The sequence below is a fragment of the Anabrus simplex genome, chromosome 3 (genome assembly GCF_040414725.1).
Source record: "Anabrus simplex isolate iqAnaSimp1 chromosome 3, ASM4041472v1, whole genome shotgun sequence".
In the NCBI taxonomy this organism is placed as follows: Eukaryota; Metazoa; Arthropoda; class Insecta; order Orthoptera; family Tettigoniidae; genus Anabrus; species Anabrus simplex.
In genome coordinates this window covers 301,265,005-301,286,846 of record NC_090267.1, presented here as the reverse complement: position 1 = coordinate 301,286,846, position 21,842 = coordinate 301,265,005, and the positions used below count along the sequence as shown (strand labels likewise).

General features: G+C 40.6%; 1 protein-coding gene across 1 annotated transcript in view; it reads right to left on the bottom strand.

The window, feature by feature from the left end:
* The window catches only part of LOC136866284 (dentin sialophosphoprotein), a 135,301-nt gene extending 115,379 nt beyond the window's left edge, over positions 1 to 19,922 (bottom strand). Inside the window, exon 1 of the mRNA XM_067143111.2 lies at positions 19,701 to 19,922. Within this exon, the coding sequence (XP_066999212.2) occupies positions 19,701 to 19,829 (129 nt within the window). The 5' untranslated portion in view covers positions 19,830 to 19,922. The remainder of the gene's footprint in view (positions 1 to 19,700) is intronic.
* Between the last annotated feature and the right edge of the window lie 1,920 nt (positions 19,923 to 21,842).

The following is a 21,842-nucleotide window of genomic DNA, read 5'->3' as shown; positions in this document are numbered from 1 at the left end:
TTACGAATTCTGGCAGCATACGTAAGGAGTAACTGCTGCCTCTTTATTCGTAAAGATTGAACTATCGCTTCAGCGAGTAGACTGGGAATGGGGCTAGTACGAAAAGCTACTGTTGCCAGCCTAACTCTACTATGATGAACACTGTTTAAAAGACTCAGCGTAGATTTTGATGCTGAGGCATAAGCCACACCACCATAGTCCATTCGGGACAGGACCGTTGCCGTGTAGAAACGTAGCAGCACCAGACGGTCAGCCCAAAATGAAGTGCCACTGAAAAACTTAACCTTTCAGCGGGCGTATACCTGGATCTCCCAGGCGGGCGGGTGGCAGCTAAATGGCCGCCCTTTCTTTGCACATAAGCAGTACTCGATTTTCATGCAATGAATCATCGGGAACTGAAATGCATAACTTCATATACATTTCCACAAAACACACAATAGACTTTAATAAAAATAATTGATAACATCGCCATAAAAAGACAGTGGCATGAATAATAAATTGAACAGAGAATTCAGTTGTCTGAGAATCAAAATAGCATTTAATAACTGTAGAGTATGAAAATGAGCAAACATTTTCAAAGCATAAGAAATCTAGCACTTTTATTTGCACTCTTGAACTAAACATACTTTGTAATAGAGTAAAAGACATCCTTGAGAACTGAATTCATTCCTGTCTGACACATAGTAACGTTACATACCCGCAAAAAAATTTTTAATGGCTAAACATTGTCCACAATTAGAAAATTCAGTTATTTGTGATTGTTTTAAGAAGCAAATAACAATTCTTCAATGAAACAAACAAATGGAAATGGCGGCAAGCATGAAAGGAACTTAAGTCATGTAGTATAATAACTTCCCTTGAAATCAACTACACATTTTCCTCTTCCGAAATCTTGAGGCAAGCATCACAGGAAACTTCTTGCTGTGAATGCTTTTTGCAGACAAATCTTTCACATTTGTGGCACTGTAAACGAGTACGTTTTTTTTTTGACCTGCAATGATAAAAAATACATCGCGTTCTTGAAACACCTCCTGAACCTCCAATCAGTGCACTATCTCTGTACTGTTCCAAGAAAACATGCAAATCCTTTGGAAGAGACCAAATCCATGATGTGGAATGTTTTCCCAGATTCCTGATCAATTTCAACATCATCATGCGTAACTGACAGAACTAATACAACTTTCTTCTTTTTAGTGACTACTGATAAAAGGTTTTTATCGTATCGGCATCCAAACTGGTATTTTCCGGGATCTAAATATCTATTTTCAGCCACAAATTCAGGCGGAACCTCTCGTTTGTTCTTCTTCAGGGAGCCTACAAAGGTCAGTCCTTGTGCCAGTAGGTATTCGGCCAAGGGGTAATTACTGAAATACGAGGGTAATCCCCAAAACCAGGTCTCCTATATTTTTATAAATACAGAACTCTGTTCATGTGGCTGCTGGTCACAGTACTGTGAAGGGTGTTACCCGCATTTGCATATAAACATGTGCATGCCGCGCTGAGGCACTCAGTCTTGGCTTGGCAGCCGTTGAGAATAGAGCTCCCATTGGTGACGGAAGTGTATGGTGAGTCGTGCATGGATGTAAAAAATGTTCTTAAGTGGTGTAGAGAGTTTGCAGGCGGTCGGACTGAAATTCACGATGAACACAGGAGCGGGAGACCGTCAATTTTCATCAAGACAGTCGTGAAGGTTGAGCAAATCGTGCGTGAAGATCGGCAGATCACCCTGGATGATCTCTACACTTTGGTTCCTGAGGTTTCCCGAAGCGACGCTCACAGAATTTTAACGGAAAAGTTGAAATATCAGAAGGTGTGTGCAAGATGGGTGCCAAGCATGCTGACTGAAGACCACATGCAGCAATGGGTTGGTTCTTACAGCGCATTTCTTCAACGCTTTGCAGCCGAACAGGACAACATTTTGGACTCAATTGTCACGGGTGACGAAACCTGGACATTCCACTTTACACCTGGGACCAAGCAACAATCATGCCAGTGGCGGCATCCCTCTTCACCAAAGCCGCGGAAATTCAAGCAAACACAGTCTGCCAGTAAAGTCATGACAACTGTGTTTTGGGATTGAAAAGGGGTATTGTTGGACTTTATGCCCGCTGGGACCACAATTAATGCTGACAGGTACTGTGAGACCCTGAAAAAACCCAGATGGGCAATTCAGAACCGGAGAAGAGGAATGTTGAGCAAGGGCATAAACATTCTCTATGACAAAGCTCGCCCGCACGTCGTCCGGCAAACCGTTGCTCTCCTGCAACAGTTTCAGTGGAACATCATCACCCACCCATCCTATAGTCCTGACTTGGCACCCAGTGACAAATCACTTGTTCCGTAAGTCGAAAGAACGTTTGACTGGAAAGCGATTCAGAACCGATGACGAGGTGAAAGATGAGGTTCACAACTTCCTGAACAGCATGGCGGCGAGCTGGTATGACATGGGCAGACAAAAACTGTCACAGCGTCTACAAAAATGCATCGACCGAAATGGTGATTATGTAGAAAAATAGCTAAATGTTCAAGCTGTAAAATGATGTAAAATATTGTGTTTAGGTCTATGTGTTTATTAAAAAAATGGGAGATCTTATTTTTGGGATTACCTTTGTAATTATCAGTAGCCACATTTTTTATTGGCTCACTCAACCTCTTTACCACATCAAAAGGCTTATTTGAAACTTCATAATGCCTGGGTTTCTGCATCTCACAGTATACCTCCAAATTATAAGTACAGAAAGTTCGGGAATCGCACATTGCATATTTGGTGGGCTTTTTAGCCATATCTATATATATATAAAATAAGAGTTTTGTCTGTACATTGCTCAGAATTTGAAAAGAATGGTATTTCTGTATCGGACATGTGCACAGTAACAACGAAATGCACTTTTTACTTTTCCGTAATTTCTGTCTGTCTGTACACGCATCACAAGAAAATGGCTTAAGAGAATTTCATGAAAATTGGTATGTCAAGTCGGGGGATGAGCCACTACAATCTAGGCCATAAGTCATTTTATTCACGCTGAGTGAAATGGTATATTTATATTATTAGTGGCCCTAGCGATAAATACGGCATAACTAAAGTTACATAAAATTACATTTCCGATCATTTATGTCTTATACATTTTTACCATACTGGCTATGATAACGCAGATATAGTATTCATGAATTTCAACTTTTGTTGCTAAGTCCACATCAACGCTGAGTCGCGAGAAAATGGGTGAACAGAATTTAATGAAAATAGGCATATAGAGTCGGGGAAGAAAAAACTATAGTCTGAGCTATGAACAATTTTACTGACCCTGGATGAAATGGTAGTTTAGGGGTAGGCGCCTAAAATATAATTTTTAAATACCTATGTTATTGGTCCTATAGAAAAGTACTACATAACAAAAGTTATAGAGCCTATACAATTTCCAATAATTTATGTTTTATTCAGTTTTACCATATCGACTATGATAAGAGTAGTATTTCAGAGTCGGAAGAAAACTAAATGTGAAAGCCTACAATATGGAAAGCGCATAACATTGATCAACAATGACATTACATTGACCATTGTTTGTTGTGATGCTCTTTGCCTCTTATGGTGCCCTCAACTCCGACAGATGGGATTACTGTTGCGTACCGGGTATAACAGACTGACTGAATATTGGCGGGAAATAGCTGGGGAGTCAGAAAACTTTTTCCCTCTGGTTCATACATTGTCTGATACTGTTGGTACGTAACACACAGGAAGTATTCCAGCTCTTCGATCCCTGCTCTGACGCGCTGTTTTGAATGAGCAGTGTGCACATTTGGCAGATACTCACTTAGTAATAGTAGTACGACTAGTCTAGATTACAATTTAGATGTATTCCAAATTATAGCACCACAATTCACTAAATTATTCAAAATTCAAACCTGAAAAGAGCTGTTTCTTAAGAAAAGCGTCTTCCTCTTCACTTATATTCAATTCTACATTCATTTTATTCCAAATTAGCAGTAAAGGGGGGTTTTCTACACTGGCTTGGAGGAAAAATTTGGGTTTTCTACACTGGCTTGGAGGAAACATTTGCCTCCAACTGAGATAGATTTTTCCGCTGCCAGTGTAGTGAAATGAGATTTTCCGACTCATCGGGTACTACTAGGAAACAGATTAGTAAAAGGATATAGATTTTCCCTGGGACTCTCCACTATTCGACCCCCCCCCCCACCGAAAAATGTCGAAGAGTGTTCACGGAACACGGCTGTCTGCTGCTTAGTCATTCCAGTTCTGGAACTTTGAACTGTTAGATCGGCAGCGTAGTACTGTTCGTTAAAAGTGAGAAAATGCGTGGTTTTTCATTTGATCAAGTATTTCATATTGCTTTTAATTGCGCCATTTCTACTGACGTCACTGTAATGACCTATGTTCATTTCACTTGGGAAAACCACTAAAACAGTCTTTCTGAGGATGTATAAAAGCAGGTGGAGAGTGAGTGTCTGCCATTACAATGAAAACTCCCCAACCTGATAGTGACTGATGGTAGGCAAGCAGGCCTATCATTACAATGAAAATTCCCTAACCCAGTCTTCATATGAGAAAAAAGTTTGGTGACTTCCCCATTGCGTTTCTAGGGTAACGTTACAAGCTATGCAATATAATACAATCTTGCTCACAAGGTGTACACTACCTAACCTAGAATTCTGTATACAATGTAGAATTCCATAGCAAAGCACGGGTACACCAGCTAGTATTGGATAAAAAACTACAGCAGCCAAGAAATGCAACTTACATTTCATCCATAGTTACAAACTCACCATGAGAATAAGAACTTTTGACATTTTTGCAACGAAATTATTGAGAAATTCCTGAATAGCGGCCAGTTTGTCATTTTCCGTAAATTCAGTCCTAGCATTCACATCAACAAATTGAAGACTTCTCAGCAATAATCGAAAGCGACGTTCACTAAAGTTAGCCCGCAGTATTATAATTCCAGTTCTGTTGGTAGTAAACAATTCTGATAAGTTTGTGCAGTTTACTCTTTTCACGGCTATCAAGAACAAGGCACCAAAAAGAGCTAAAATTTCTGATCTTGTTGTTCCTCTAAAATCTCTTTCTTGACCTTCTGGATGTTGCTTTTTTTACCCTGTCAATAAATGTATTTGTGTGTCTAACAATTTCATCGACCATATTTGAACTTATTATGGTGAGAAAACATTCTAGTTCAGTTTTACACTGGCGAGCTTGTCCTTTAGGACCAGGAATTTGTTTTAAATCAAGTTCTTTGCCTTTGTTGTTGTACTCCTTCCCATGGGTTTATTTGCCCATAATGTCTCACTATCCCTCCCAATGAAGAAACGTAGGGTGCTGTCATCACAGTCGTCATCGCTTACATCATCAGCCCTGTCCATTTCAAATTCAGAGTCACTGCTGTGACCGTCTGTTTCGATAACTTCGGGTTTGAAATCAATATCATTAGGATCGTTCCAAACATCATCTCCTTCATTCGTTTCTTCTTCTTCCAATTCATCAAGAATTCGGAGAATAGAATCAGGATCATTGTATCGTGCCCTGAAACCCGTAATAAGACACAATTACATCAATATTTTTGAAGAAAAACAATAGGAGAAAGGAGGGAATCAAACAGAAAACTAAGAAAACTTCAAAATATAAATATGTTTGAACATATATGCATAAGAGAAATCGTTCCTCTCTGTCTCTCTCTCTCTTACAAACGAAATATATTTACTTACATGTTTCATTCGGGTATGAGAGAATACAAAAACAATCGGGCGCGTGGCAGCAGCACGCGCCAATTAGCAACTGAACAGTGGCCGATCGGCGCCGACTGGAAAAGGTATGAAAGCGCTGTCTCGCGTCAAGATGAATAATTAAAGAATAACTGGGGTCCTGCCTGGCTAGTTGTCCATGAAGGACACAATCTCATGATTTTCTCCAAAAGGTGACCAAATTGCCATCCATGCGCTCGCTGGAAGGTTAAGCATGTTAAGTCTCTTCACGCAGGCAACGTTCAACTGACGGATGTGGGGCAGCCACGTTAGCCTCTTATCAAAATGGAGACCAAGGAATCTGCACTGGTAAGACACTGTTTTGCAGGCGGATCTCTGGTTCAGGATGCACAAGCCGACGACGACAGAAGTGTACAACTGAGGTTTTCGCCGCTGAAAATCAAAAACCATGTTGCAGGGCCCATTTGTTGACTCTGTTAATAGCTTGCTGCAGCTGTTTTATGACTGTGGGCCTAGCAAAGGCAACTATGCTGTTGATAGTGATTGCGAACAGCGTGACACTGAGTAGAGATCCCTGAGATACTCCATTTTCTTGAACGTAATATTGAGAAAATTCATTCCCTACTCGGACACGAAAGAGCCAGAGGGATATGAAATTCTCAATAAACGTTGGCAAATTTCCCCGAAATCCCCATTGGTGTAGTGTGGAGAGAATCCTATATTGCCAGTAGTATCGTAAGCTTTCTCCACGTCAAAAATCATGGCGACTAGGTGTTCCTTACAGAGAAAGGCCTCCTGAATGGCACTCTTCAGTCTGACCAGATCATCAGTGGTAGACCGATGAGAGTGAAAACCACATTGATAGAGAAGAGACCTCCCTTTTCCATGGCCCACACAAGATGCCGGTTAACCATCCTTTCAAATAGTTTACAAAGGCTATTTGTAAGGCATATTTGCCTATAACTATCCAGAAGTTCTGGATCTTTACCAGGCTTGGGAAATGGTATCACAATTCCCTCATGCCATCCATATTCTGTTGAATAAGGTGAGGATATCCTTGAGACACTGGTCACTCAAATGTTTAATCATTTGATTGTGGATTTTGTCTGGTCTAGGAGCCATGTCTCTGCACAGTGCGAGTGCAACCGCAATTCCCACTTCGTGAAAGGCACGTTACAGGAAGGCGAAACAACTATAGGCGAAGAAGAGATGGTGTGCCTCTGCCTTGCGCTTAATTGGTAGAAATGCAGAGTCGTATCTCCCAGAGCTGGATGTATCTGCGAAATGTGACGCAATGTGGTCTGCAATGACTGAAGGAATCATAACTATATCTGTATTAATGGAGATTCTGGGGACTGAGGGCAAGTTGTGAACTCCGACAATAGGTGGAGTTTTGTCCATACTTGTGATGACGGAGTATGTGCCATCATGGAAAACATATACTTTTCCCACATAGCTTTCTTACTTTCTCCAATCAAAAAAGGGCCTTCATGCACAGTCTCTTAAATGTAATATGATTGGCCATCATAGGATTCCGATGGTAATGCTTAAAAGCCTGTCGGCGATCACGTATAGCTGCTGCAATTTCATCAGTCCACCATGGGACCTGTTTCCGGTGAGGAATACCGGACGAGGAAGGAATTGTACCCTCTGCAGCAGCTAGAATTGTAGTAGTAATGAAAGAAATGTGGTCGTCAACAGACTCAAGCATATCATCGGTCATTACCGTGGATTTGAAATATTCTGGCCAACTTGCCAGCTGAAGTAACCAGTGCTTTGGTACTTTGGTCTGTCTTCGATTCAAGAGAGATAGAATTATCGGGAAAGTGTCACTATCACAGAGATCATCATGTACTTGCCACTGAAGCAGGGGAACTAGCGCACAGCTGCACATAGTGACATCCAGGTGTGAGAATGTGTCATCTGCACTGCTGAAATGTGTTGGTTCCCCTGTATTAAGCACGCAAAGATCGAACAGCTTGATCAATCATTTGAGCATCCTCCCCCTAGCACAAGAAGACGGAGAACCCCAGAGTGTGTTACGGGCATTCATGTTTCCCAGCATGAGGAAAGGAGGAAGTAACTGAGTGATCAAATCTTGCAGAACGTGCATTTTAAGATCGTAGCCTGGCGGAATTTACACGTTGCACACCGTTGTCATTACTGGCAACGGAATGCGAACTGCAACTGCATCTAGCTGAGTACAAAGCGGAACTTCGTCGCTGCATCTAGCTGAGTACGGAGCGGAACTTCGTTGCTGAAGCTGAAGCAAACTAAGGTACAAATGCCCCTAGTTGCTGCGCCATCCACACCTACTCTCTCTTTGGAATAAAGACGACATCCTGTCATAGTTGTGTCATGTCCAGGTCTCAAACGAGATTCCTGTAGACAGACTATGGAGGCCGCAGAAACGGTTATAAATTGACGCAACTCAGCTAGGTGACAGTGATAATTATTGCACTTCCACTGTGATAGTGCCATTGTGTGGATTGGTAGCGTTATGAAATTAGGACGACTGCTTGCCCTTCTTTTGGTCAACTACCTGCCAATTTCCACCATCTTTGTCAGTGTCCGTTTTGTCATCGTCACCACCTACAATAGTGATGGCTTCAGTCTTCATTGTGTCCTCAGCAGAGGGTGACTTGGAGACTGAGCCCTTCGTAGAGGGTGAGCTCTCTGACTTTGAACGGTGGGCCTTCTTCTTGAGAGAACTGAGTTCCCCAGAAAGGGATCAAACATGAGGCAGTCAGGGCTTCTCGTTCTTTCCCGCAGTTTCCTTATTCTTTGAAGAAGAACCAGCAGATGGTCTGCCAGTCTTCTTTGGAGGTGCAGTGGTCGCCGATGGGGTTGAAGAAGGCTATTTCTCCAACTTCTTAGGGGAGCCTTGGGGCTTCCCTTTCTCCTCCTTCTTGACCCGTGCTTTGGTAGGAAGGCTGGAAGGTTTTCCAGCCATTTTTGGGGAAGTTTTTCCCCCACGCACTTGTAGGGGAGGACTTCCCAATTAAAATTATCCACCTATTCAATACAATATGTTTGCAATGCAAATTTTTACATTACAATATAAACTTTGGTACTAGTTTCGACCCTGTTTGGGGTCATCATCGGCCAAAAACCTTTGATTATAGAATTCAGTTAAAGTATCCTAAAACAATACAATTTAAAACAAAACATTATGGTTAAAATAAAATTAAAAGTTAAATGATGGTGAGGTACAGATAAAAACAAGTGTAATCTAGTGATATGATGATGTGAACTAGCTGCAATGGAGTCCAGTCATTATTTCTCACGTAGGGCCTAAGTTAAAAGTATGCTTGTTGTGTAACACTGAGTTGAGTGAACACACTTATGATGAAAATAATCGTTTCAACACATGATTTTTAGATTTATTTCTGAGTCCAAATAGCCCAAAAGCGAATCCTTCTCAAAGATTCTGGTAATATTGTGGGCTAGTTAGAGACTGTTAAGTTATAGGCTACACTATTTCAAGGTATTGGCATATATGTGCCGCTAGAGTAAAATTTTGGTACTGAGAGTTTTAAACTTTGTGTCTTTCCTTAAATTCTAGCAGTAATGTGGCCTTGATGACAATAAAGTGAAGAGAAATAACATTCACTTGATGTGACGAATTAAAAATATATCATTGAATAAGTTTCAATAGAACTCTAATAAGCTGAAGGCAAGCACTGCACGTAGTGGTTGAATATATGCCAATACCTTGAAAAAGTGTATAACTTAACAGTGTCTAACTAGGCGATTATTTTCATGATAAGTGTGTTCACTCAACTCAGTTCAATACGGACCAATCAGAATGAAATTTCTAATCCTTAATAAGGACTTCCCAGCCGAAGGTGCCTGGTGTAAGTACCCTTTCGAGACGTTTTCGGCAATAACGCGCTTAATGTAGGATGTTAAAAGGTTTTTTTTTTTTCACCTATTCAATACATATAAATTTTATAAATTAGGAATTTATTGTAGATTCCACTTGAGACATGTTTCGCCCTTCATTGAGGGCATCATCAGTCAAAATATCACCTCAAGGTCTTCATTGTGTCCTCAGCAGAGGGTGACTTGGAGACTGAGCCCTTCGTAGAGGGTGAGCTCTCTGACTTTGAACGGTGGGCCTTCTTCTTGAGAGAACTGAGTTCCCCAGAAAGGGATCAAACATGAGGCAGTCAGGGCTTCTCGTTCTTTCCCGCAGTTTCCTTATTCTTTGAAGAAGAACCAGCAGATGGTCTGCCAGTCTTCTTTGGAGGTGCAGTGGTCGCCGATGGGGTTGGTTACTAACATTGATGCCAAACACTACACCTTTTCTCCCTTAATTGTTTTATTGTAAATATTTTTTAAACTTTTTATTTTCATATGATTGCGTCAACTGTTTCTCCAGAGCACCACTGCAGAACTCTACTTTGTTATTTTTAGGCATTGGTGCTGACTTTTCATCTAAACCTACATGTTCAACCATCACTTTTGTGCAAATTTTTTCCCATACTTAATTTTTATATGTTGTTAATAATATGTATTAATTTGTACATGTCTACTACTAACCAGTTACCTGATTTTTTACCTTGAGGTGATATTTTGACTGATGATGCCCTCAATGAAGGGCGAAACATGTCTCAAGTGGAATTTCTAATTTATAAAATTTATATGTATTGAATAGGTGAAAAAAAAACAAACCTTTTAACATCCTACATTCAGTATCTTCAATACGGATAACAATGATTTTTATCACTTAATAACGTGCTTGACGATGCATTCGTTGTGATTTGTTGTCTTGTCTTGTCTTTCGGATATTTAGTTGGGAACCAAATATATTCTTTCCCAGTCACAAGCCCAATGAAATTTTTTCACTTGTATCACAACAGCATACGTTTACATCATTAATAACCAGTTTTAGCACGATTACACTTAGATAGATAAACTGAACGAAGCACTATGATATCGTGTATATGTAAGTTCATAAAAGTAGTAAACTATCTGCACTGGTCGAATACACAGATAACCTATTAATCTTGAGCAACAGAAACGTGTTGCACTGTACAAGATTGGAGAGTAATAAAACTCTTGGCGTGAGATCCACTCACCCGGAACATATAGAAATGCCACTTCACCAACATGTCGGAAAAAACAACTGAAAATCTAGATCGTAATTACTATTTGATGTGAGTGTTATCAAGGTATTCGTTTAAGATAGCAATGATCTTAGGCGAAGGTTGATACAACAAAGCTGAAAGTCGTGTAGGGAAAGGTACGTGGACATTAATTAATTTCTGCATTAAAATGGCCTGTTGGCATGCATATTGGGGGCAATGAAAAAACAAATGGTCACTATCGCCCCGAGGTTCGCCACAGGAACAAGTTGGATCGTTCGTAATTTGAAATCGAGATAAATATACCGAGGTTAAGGCATGATTAAAACGTAGTCTGATGATGTTAGTAATGTGATGTCGTGTATACGTACCATTTACAAACCACGGAAGTGTGGGAATATTCGGTTGAATTTGATAGTAATAATGGCCTTTTGTACTAGCTGATAAATGCCATTTTGTGCACCATGTGTGTTTAGCTTCATTTTTGATATATGGAAAGAAGTCAGAAATCGGGATTTTGATTTGTAATAAGTTCGCGGTATCTGCACTGGCTTCTTTTGCTGCTATATCGGCCATATCGTTGCCTGCGTGTCGGTTATGCCCTTTAATCCATATTAACGTTATAACAAAACCGGATGTTTCGAGTTGTAAAATAAGGTGTTTAACTTCGTAGGCATATGTATTTTGACTATGGGCGAAGGATTGGAGAGCTTGTAATACACTTTGAGAATCGCTGAATATATTTATTTTTTTGGATTGTAACTGTTGGACATATAAAAGAGCTTGATATATGGCATATAATTCTGCGGTAAAGATAGTTAAATTATTAGGCAACGGATATTTAAAGATAGTTTGTGTTTGTGGATCATAAAATGCTGCTCCGACTCCAGTAGTCGATTTTGACCCATCAGTGAAAAGGTGATAATCTGGTAAGGTTATGGAACTTTTAAATTTCTTCAGAGCGTATAATTTGGGATGAGGTGAATACATTGATTGTTCTAATGATTCAGAAGTTGCAATGATAATAGAAGGACGGAATGTTTGAATATCATAGTCATATGAATACAAATTTACGCGTGGTGTGCGAAGTATAATTTCAGTAAGATGGTGGAGTTCAGCATACGCCATATATATGGCGGGGTACTGATGATAAGATGGAGGACGCTGTTGATAATATTCATATAATAATTTTAATTTAGGTACGATAAGGGAGTTTGATCTGCTAATATGTTTGAGTAGGAATTTTTTTGAAATTTTTATCCTGCGAATATACAGTGGTTCTTCTGTAGTTTCTACTAGTAAAGCGTTAGTTGGTGTTGTTCGGAGGGCACCCACACTGATACGTAGTGCTGAAAATTGAAGACGATCCAAAGCTAGTAAACTGTGTTTAGCGGTTAAATCAATAATATGGGCGCTATAGTCAAGTATGGACCGAATGGTTGCACGATATAGTTGTATTGCAGACAAGGGGTCAGCACCCCATGCACGTTTTGTTACCGTTCGTAAGATAGTAATATAACGATCAGATTTCTGAATTAAATACTGTATTTGGGGTTGCCATGTAAGTCTTTGGTCGATATATATGCCTAAATATAGGTGTTGTGGGACAAAGGGGATGCTATAGGTATCAAAGTTAATAGGGCTTTTATCAAAGGTTTGTTTATTTGTAAAGATCATCGCTGCACATTTAGCGATTGAAAGTGAAAGTCCATGGGTTGTTAGCCACCGAAGGACTAAACTTAAAACATGAGATATTGTGGTTCTACAATGATCAATGTTGGAGTGAGAACAATAAATAACATAATCATCCGCGTAAGCTAGAATTCGAGCGTGTGGAGTCACAATAGATTCGAGATCTTTCATATAAAGGGCAAACAAAATTCCACTTAGTATCGAACCCTGTGGTAATCCATTTGATGTATAGTGGCTTTCAATTATGTGTTGAGTTGATTTAATGGTTAATCGGCGATTGGTAAATAGTTGATTTAAAATAGAAAGGAATTTGATGGGAATTCCATAAATAAATAATTTTTCCCAGAGAATATGCAATAACACAGCATCATAGGCACCTCTAATATCCAAAAAGACTGCCACGGTAGATTGTTTCCGCCATTTTGCCAATAAGATGTCGAGTAGGAAAATAATGATAGGTTCCTGTGTACTATTACCACGTCTAAAAGCGAACTGATACTTAGGTAATAGCGAATGGTATTCCAATAACCACGCCATTCGTTTCATGAGGATTTTACACAAGACTTTCCGTATACATGATCCCAAAACTATGCCACAAAAATTTGCAGGTTCGGTAGGTCGTTTTGTCGGTTTCAATATAGGAGTTATGAAAAAATCGTTCCATGTTGTTGGTACGTGTAATGTCTCAAGAATACTATTATAGTGTTGTAGTAAATAAATTTGGGCGTGAGGGGGTAGGGCCCTGAGCATGAGATAAGTAATTGCATCAGGTCCCGGGGACGAGCTATTAACGGTACATAATACAGATTGTAGTTCGTTATATGTAATTGGCTTTAATAATGAAGTAAAAGAACGAGAATTGTCCTGTGAGGTGGGTAGAAATGGCGGGTTTACTGATACTGGGGTGAGGGTATATAAAAAATCTTCTAAAACTTGTCGCGGATAAGAATAATAAGTTTGGTATTGGAATGTTCGCGTTATCATACGGATCACGTTCCAAAATTTCGCTGCTGGTAATTGAGGAGTTAATGTAGAAATAAAAGACTGCCAAGCTTTTCGTTTTTTTGCATTGAAGACAAGCTTTGTTTTTGCAATATGCTTTCGCAATTGGAAATAATGCTGCTGAGTCATTGATTGGCGGTATTGTTTAAATAATTTTTTTCGCTGTTGAATGAGATCATGACATTCTTTATCCCACCATTTTATTTCGTATTTCTGTGGGTGGGTCGTCACGTTAAGCGGTCGACACGGATGAAACATATTTAAATATTGGGTTAAATAAGGGAGTAAGGTTGGAAAGGTAATAGGTAACTCGTGTTCCTGCTGCAAGATATGATTGAGATATGATTGATAGTTTGAAATATTGAAATGTTTATAAGATCGGACATTACGTATACATGAAGGTGTCTTAAACTGGGAAATTATTGGGCGATTACCATATGTTATGATGATGGGGAAGTGGTCACTGGTGTAGGTATCAGATAAAGTGTGCCCGGTGGTGATGGGGACCATGGTTGGACGACATAATGTAGGGTCAACGGCACTGGGTGGAGATCCAGGCAGAGTTAAATGGGTCGGGGAACCATCGTTTAAAATAAACAGATTCTGATGATTTGAGGTAGCAAGTAAATTGGAGCCTTTTATTGTATCTATGATACACCCCCATTCAGTGTGATGGCAATTGAAATCACCGAGAATGAAAAGGTGTTGGAATGTTGCAAATTGTTGGAAAAATTGCGTCCATTGATTCTGAGTAATGTAAATGTGGGGGGGGGGCAATAGATATTTATAAAACAAGTATTATGGTGTACTATCCCTACTGCATAAGTGTGTGGAATGAAATATTGCAAAGGGAATTGTGTAAAGGGTAATGAAGTTTGTACACATGTGGCGACTCCATCAAAACCGTTACCATCGTATCGGAATACTTGATAATCTCGTAATCTGAAAATGAAATGTGGTTGAAACCACGTTTCTTGTAAGCAAATAATATTAGCTTGCGTTTCGTTTATTAATATTTGTAATTCATGTCGTTTAGAGGTGGCACTTCGACAATTCCATTGGAGTATTGTAATCATGCAAGGATGTTCATGATAGAATCTTGTAGTTTATATAATACATGGTGAATCTGAGGCTCGTGGCTCATACTTTGGATTAACATTACCAGCAATTGCTGGATTTCTTGTTGAAGTCGTTCCTTGGTAGGAGGATAGCTTATGTCTTGGGGGCTGCGGAAGGTTGCTGCCCATTAGATGGTGACGAACTTGATGGGTATGATAAGTGCAGAGGTTGTTGCATGGCACTCGTTGATGGGAATGAATTTACTGGAACCGAAGGTTCATTTTGCAGGATGGCCATGTATCCTTGCCGATCGAAGCCTGGCTCGGGTGTAGGAGGGGGAGATTGCATGATGATTTGAGTAAACTTACATTTACGGGGGTTTGGTGTCGGAGGAGATGAGGGATTCGATGGTAGTGGAGGGAACTGATGTTCTTGTTGTTCGGAGTGGTAAATTGGAAGGGCAATGCGAGCTTTAGCCTCAGGAAAAGACAGGTATTCAGTACTCATTAACCTTTTAATGTTAACTTGATACTTGTGTTCAGGACAAGTTGAGGAACCCGTAACATGATTTTTCTTACAGTAGGCGCACTGCGTGAATTGCTCAGTACAAGCCTGGGTTTCATGTTGCTGCGAACATTTCCCACAACGGGCGTTTTTGGCTTGACATTGCCGAATTGTATGTCCATAGCGCTGGCATTTACGAATAGGTGAAAAGATGTAAGGTTCAACGGCCATATACACCTTATATAAGGCTACATGGGATGGGAGCGTTTGAGCCCTGAAAACTATTTTTATAGAACCTGTAGGAAGGTATTGGGTTTCTCCATCTTGAATTGCACGACGATTAAGACGTTGCACGTTTTTAACCGGTGCCTCAGATTCCAGATACTGTAAAATTTCATCATTCGATAGGCCTTTTTCAACTCCACGAATAATTCCTACTCGTAACACTTGTGAAGATGGAATATAGGCTTTAATTTTGAGGGTTTCAAGCATGGGGTTACTCAAAAAGGCATTGGCTTGAGAAGCTGTATGGAAAGTGACTTGTAGTCTACTGCGTCCCTTACGTTGGATAGATTTGACGTTGAGCTTAGTTTCATAGAATCGGCAACCAAGTGCCATAGGGTGTAAGCTGCCTATGTTTTGATCGTTAATGGATTCAACGAATACAAAGAAGGGTCCATGATGAAAGCGATTATAATATTCCGGGGGAGAAGTTACTGGGGACGCCTCGGATTGATTGTTAAGTTGTTCTGGATTAGAACGGTCTGCCACTTCCGTACTACGCCTCTGTTCAGTAGACTCAGATGCCTGAGAAACTTGCTGTTGTGTCGTATTACTATGTGAATCAGTTATGGATTCCTCATCCATGGGGACGACAATCTCACGCTCCACTCGTAAATTATGCCCGGCCACTTTCAACGTTCCGCCACTATCGGTCTCCATGACTTCTCACTCCTTCACCACACTTAAGCAAAACACAAGTGATTACCACTACCGCGCACCACTGACTCGCACAACTAAGGTAGTGTACCGTATAACGGTCACTGTGTGACTGTGTTGTGATTTGTTCTTTCTTTTCTTGGTTATTGGTGCTGTGAAGAACTCTCTGTTTGCTAGCTGATGGTTTCTCAGGAGCGGTTGCTACAAAACTTGTTGGTGTTATCCGTACTTTCACTGCCTTCTCAGCAAAGGAGACAGAGAGAATTCTGGAGGGGCCACTGATTTAAATTTCCTTTGGGCATCTGGATAAGATAGTTTATCCAGTGTCTTAATCTCCTGGATCTTCTTTTCTTCCTTGAATGTGGGACAATTCTTGGATCGAGGGGCATGCTCACCTGTGCAGTTTACACACGCGGGTGGTGGTGTGCACTCTACACCGGTATGTGCCCCTCTTCCACATTCCCCACAAGTTGCTGAACCTTGGCAGCACAGTGATGTGTGACCAAACCGTTGGCAGTTGTAACAGCACATAGGAGCTGGAATATAAGGTCGAACCGTCAGCGTATACATTGAAACTTGAATTCGTTCAGGCAGTGTCTGTCAAAGGTGAGTATAAAAGCCCCTGAGTCATGAAGATTGGCTCCGACACGCCTCTTGATGTTGGGAACTCCCCGACGTGCAAGGCTTCGGATGAGATCATCAGAGGCTTTGACTAAGTCTCTGTGAAAGATGACTCCTTTACAGGAGTTCAGGGTTAACAGGTACTGGTCCGAACATTGTAGCTTCCAGTAGCCTCTTACTCTGTAGTGGTCTTGATAAGTACGGAGCCATCTCGCAGCTTCCGCATCTGATCAACCTCTCCACCAACACCACCATCCACAGCATTACTCATTAGAAACGGATTTTCTAGAAGGAAGCTCTGTCCACCGAGTCTGGAGGCAACCAGGAATTGAGGTAGATTTTCCTCAGTTATTTCCCTACTGAACAAATCATTTGGCTCAGTTGAAACGTTTACATTTCTTTGCGTACAATTTAAAGACGCAGTTTTAAGGCCTGAAGCCTTTGACGGATTAAAACCAAAATCAGAAACCATGAATAGTTCCATGAGTACCCGGGATATAAGAGGTCGACCTTCAGCAGAGCCCTGATGTACTAAAGGCAAGGCTATATACTCCAGAGGGCGCCCGGTATCTGGAGGGGTTCGCTAAGAACTACTCTCCCAGTAGCCATGCATCACCTCGCCATGACCCGAAACTTGTGATTGGGGAGGATCGCTAGAACTACTCTCCCTGTAACCATGCATCACCTCACCATGAGCCGAAACTTATGATTGGGGGAGGGTTAAACCTCCATAGAACTTGATTACCCGAGGCAGTGAGGTGACTAGACAAGAAGAGGAATGAAATTTAAGGTGAGAATAGAAGGGTAGAAATAGTAATGAAGAATAAAGAGCATAGACACCTCTCAGGCAACTTGGGGGACACCTTGTTAGTCTGGCCCTACACTGAGGTCAATCCAGCATGGGTAACCCTGAGCTGGCACAGCCCTCGAGATCAACAAGCACACAAGCCCCCACACCCCTGTCAAGGTCTTGGTGTTGCTAGAGGGGGGCAGGTGATCTTAATTTACCTACTGTTAATTGGGAAGGTAAATGTCACTTGTTGTCTGTCATTTGGAGTACTAGAGGCAATTTAATGTAATTCTTTATGGAATATGGCAATTTAGCAACATAGCAGAGGATGTGGCACTCCATAACTTATCTGTAGGCGTTCTGATGGGGCTGTATGTTCATAGGTTTGTTTTGTTTGTTAATTTAAGGCTCATAACCTAGCCTGTCACATTACTGTTAAGTTCGTTACTCCATGTATTTTCAGGCCCTATTACTTCCACCTTGTGACTAACAAATCTATTCAACAGTATTTGGATCTTTAATGTTATTGTAAGTTTGAGATCAGTGGATTAATATGATGTTATAATATTCTGTAGGCTACATCAATTCCATGATGATGCTTGTTGTTGAGAGGGGCCTAACATCTAGGTCATAGGCCCCATGTCAATTCCAATCATCATATGGTAAATAAATAAACTATTAAGTCAATATACAAATCTGATCAATGATCAAATCCACAAAGTCATAAGCAGTCAAGGTCTAACTTCTCACTTCGTGTCTGTTATTTGGTGTACAGGCTATTCAAGCTAGCCTAATTCTTTGTGGAATAAGGTACTTTGGATGTTGTCACACTGATCACGTGACACATCGACATCTGCAGGCCATGTAACTGGGCTGTATATCCATGGGTTTGTTTTGCTTGTTTATATGAGGCTCATAACTTTACCTCTTACATCACTACTAAGTCAATACCCAAATCTGATCAGTAGGATCCAGTCATTAGAATCATTAGCCTAGCAGAGTTAATGTCCAAATTGGCATTTTTTTTATTACTTAGTCTAGAGATGACCTTTCTTTGTAGAATCCAATGCAGACATTCTTGAACACAATTTCTGCAAGCAGGCCTGGACAATCAATAGTAAAACTCCTTTCTCACATAAATGTTTTAATAATAACACATATAAAAGGATCTCACCAATTCCTTTAAGATATGTCTATAATAGCTGGAATCTACATCCTCTCTCCCAACTGATCCTATATAATCATCACACATCAACGGGAGTTTGAAGATTAATAGATATGACTTAGGGTAAAGATTAACTTCAATAATAAAATATGTGAAGACTCGGCCTAGAGTTAGTTCCATACACAGTTAATGTATCTTCTCTCTCTGTCAGCCAGGTAACTAGCCTAACCATGTGTATCATTACTGAAGGGACAACGAAGGGACAACTCTTAACTAAAGATCTGCCACGGAATCATTCCGCAACAGAAAATATAGGCCAAGATATAGAATACTTCCAAATGGGCTGTAAATCTCCCGTAACTTATCTCTTACAATTAAAAGTGAAGTAATACAACTAGAGAGAAAAAAACGAATCTTCCAAAGAAAACCCCATAAGCTTGATATAGGCTAGTAGCCTGGTTGTCCTATTCATTAGCCTACTTTTAATACGAACAATCCAAAATGATCCAAAAAAGGTGATGGAATACAAGTCCCATTTATAGCTCTAAAGTAAATTCAAGTGATTCCATTCCTCTGACTGATGTTTCTTCAGTTATAATACATGAGCAAACAATCTATATGGTACAGCAAACAGTAATAGGCTTGCAGGATGGAGTTATGCACTACAAGAAAGACACTTGTTTAATGCCCTAATTATATATGCAGCACACTGCAGCCTTACATATTACCTGACGTCATTTTAAGTCTGGTAGTAACAAAAATGTTTGGGATAGAGTGAGTTAACCTATAAAGAGCATAAATATATAGAATCAAAGAACGTTATTGATGTTTACTATCTAAAAGAACCACGACCCTTTCTGAAGTAAACTAGTGATGGATGCACTACTCTGATTTCCTACCAAATTACTAAACTGGGGAGGCTGCATTGATAGCAAGTATAAATTCTATCTTCATTACCAAGTCAATAATTTAAAACTTAACCTAAAAAGGTAAACGTCAACTTATTCTTAACTTCAAGCTCGTAACAGCAACTTAGTGTTTTCAAAACCATACATTTATTGTAACAATGAAATCACAATATGTTTATATATGTTCTGAATCAAAAGATTACAAATAATTATCGTACCTTGGTATCAACATCTGAAATACACTCCTTGCGAAACTGATCAAAAATTCCTTGAGACTTCAGTTGACTTGCTATTTTGTCCACGACTCGAGGATCTCCTGGTGGAAACTGCATCAATGGTACTTCCATAATGAACGTATAATAATAACACACTTTATTTTCACTTAAAACAAACTAATGTCATAACTCAACACACCTCTCAAAAATACACAAATAACACTTAACAAAACACTTCCCAACATGCAACAACAGGCAGAACTCGATCGGTGATATAAATAATATCGATACTTATTTTAAGGCATAGTATCGATGTATGGATTTGACAAATTGCGCTTTTCGATGTGCATAGGTTTATTTAGGACCAACGTTCTTTTCCCTTCCTCTACAAATTTCATATAAATTGAGTTAACAGGAGTACTGCAACACCAGCTTATTAATTGAGAGTGCAGTCTTCTTTTCTGCAATTAGGTACCAATAGCTCTTCAGTAAACGCGTTGGCAATTTTCTTACAAAGATGTAGCGCTGTTAGTAGCAAATATTGAATGCCCGCTGCTACAGCTGTCCAAAAACCTGAAAAGGAAAATAACTTCTTTTATTACTCAAATTCCTTTCTGGCCAACGAGAAAAGATAAGAGATTGAATATTTAATCTGTGGAGGGTTGTAAACAGCCTCAGACTTCTTGAGACAGGAGACAGATAAGACTTTTTTATTATTGGCTTTAGCCTAGGTCTTACGGCGAAGATACTTGTGATTTTATTACGGTACCACTAGACTTAGGTTACCCCTTTTCGATGGTTGGTTTCATGGGCGCCCGCAGAATCTTTTCCAGGGGAGCGCATTAACAATTTTCTTGAATATAAAAACCAATATAACGTCAGCAACATTAAATTGTTTACAGAAATTTCCGGTTATAACAGATGCTAGATGACTCTCAGTAAGTTCAGTTTATGAAATAATCTGTAATGATATCAAACAATTGAACATCAACTTTTTTAGAATTCCAGGGGGTGGTGGGGGCATGGTTGGTTAAGGGCCCTTTCACACGATCCACTGCTTTCCATGCCGCTCCATTCCACTCCACCAGAGGTGTGGTAAAAGGCCGGTAGCGTTCACACGAGACACTTCGTGCGGTGCAACCTCCGTCCTCTCTTATCAACAGCAGGCTGCTGTCAACCGGCCTGTCGGGCCCTTTCACACGATCCACTGCTTGCCACGCCACCCCAGCGTGGGGGTTCACTGCAATGACGAACCTGGATAAGCTGGAATTAATACAAAATAAATGCCTACGAGCAGCGACCAGACTCCCTTTCGACACGCCAATACGCCAACTACGCAGTATTGCGAAAGTCAGCTCAATAAGGCACCAAATACGTAAACAGACACTAAACATGTACAGAAAGTCATGGAGTAATAAGATCAACCCGCTAATAAGCGGGATCGGACGCTACGACGTTGATCTGTACAAAAAGTATCCTACACCGAAGCACATTCTGTTCAGCCACAGGGTTGGGTGGGCGAGGGGCCGATAGCCAACCCACTCCCGCCAAGCTGACACCTATATACCACATACACCCACACACTGCAGACACCTATGTAAATATGTAAATATGTTTCAGCTGTCCTAGACCCAGGGACCAGGCGAGGAAGATTGACAAAAAGTACAACTTAAGAAGACGACGGCAACGCAGCCAGACGGCCAAGGACGTGTCAATCCACCCCCGCCCCCTACAGAGACATGGGAGCGGAACACCAGCCCGCGCCCTATAAACAGCACTAATATCTATCTGTTATCTCTTTCCTATCTAGGTTGTAAGCTGGACATGAGAGCAGGCAAACAGCCGGCACTCCAATGAGAACTTGTATATACATATGTTATTAATAATCTTAGTTTTAGATCTGCAGTGACAAGTGTGTTCAAACAACACCGCATAGAGGGACATCGACAGGAGGAAGAAGATAGCCCCTTGCATGCAAGGCTTGGCTCTAATTCCCCCCTCTCCAAAAGGAGACTTGGCACCAGGGACTGCTGGCTGCTGGACAATGGGACGAACCTGTGGCCCAAAGCCCAGACGCTAGCAGACCCGAGCCGACCCGGCAGTGACAAGAAGGACTGATCCCCATAATAACAAAAATTGCAAGGA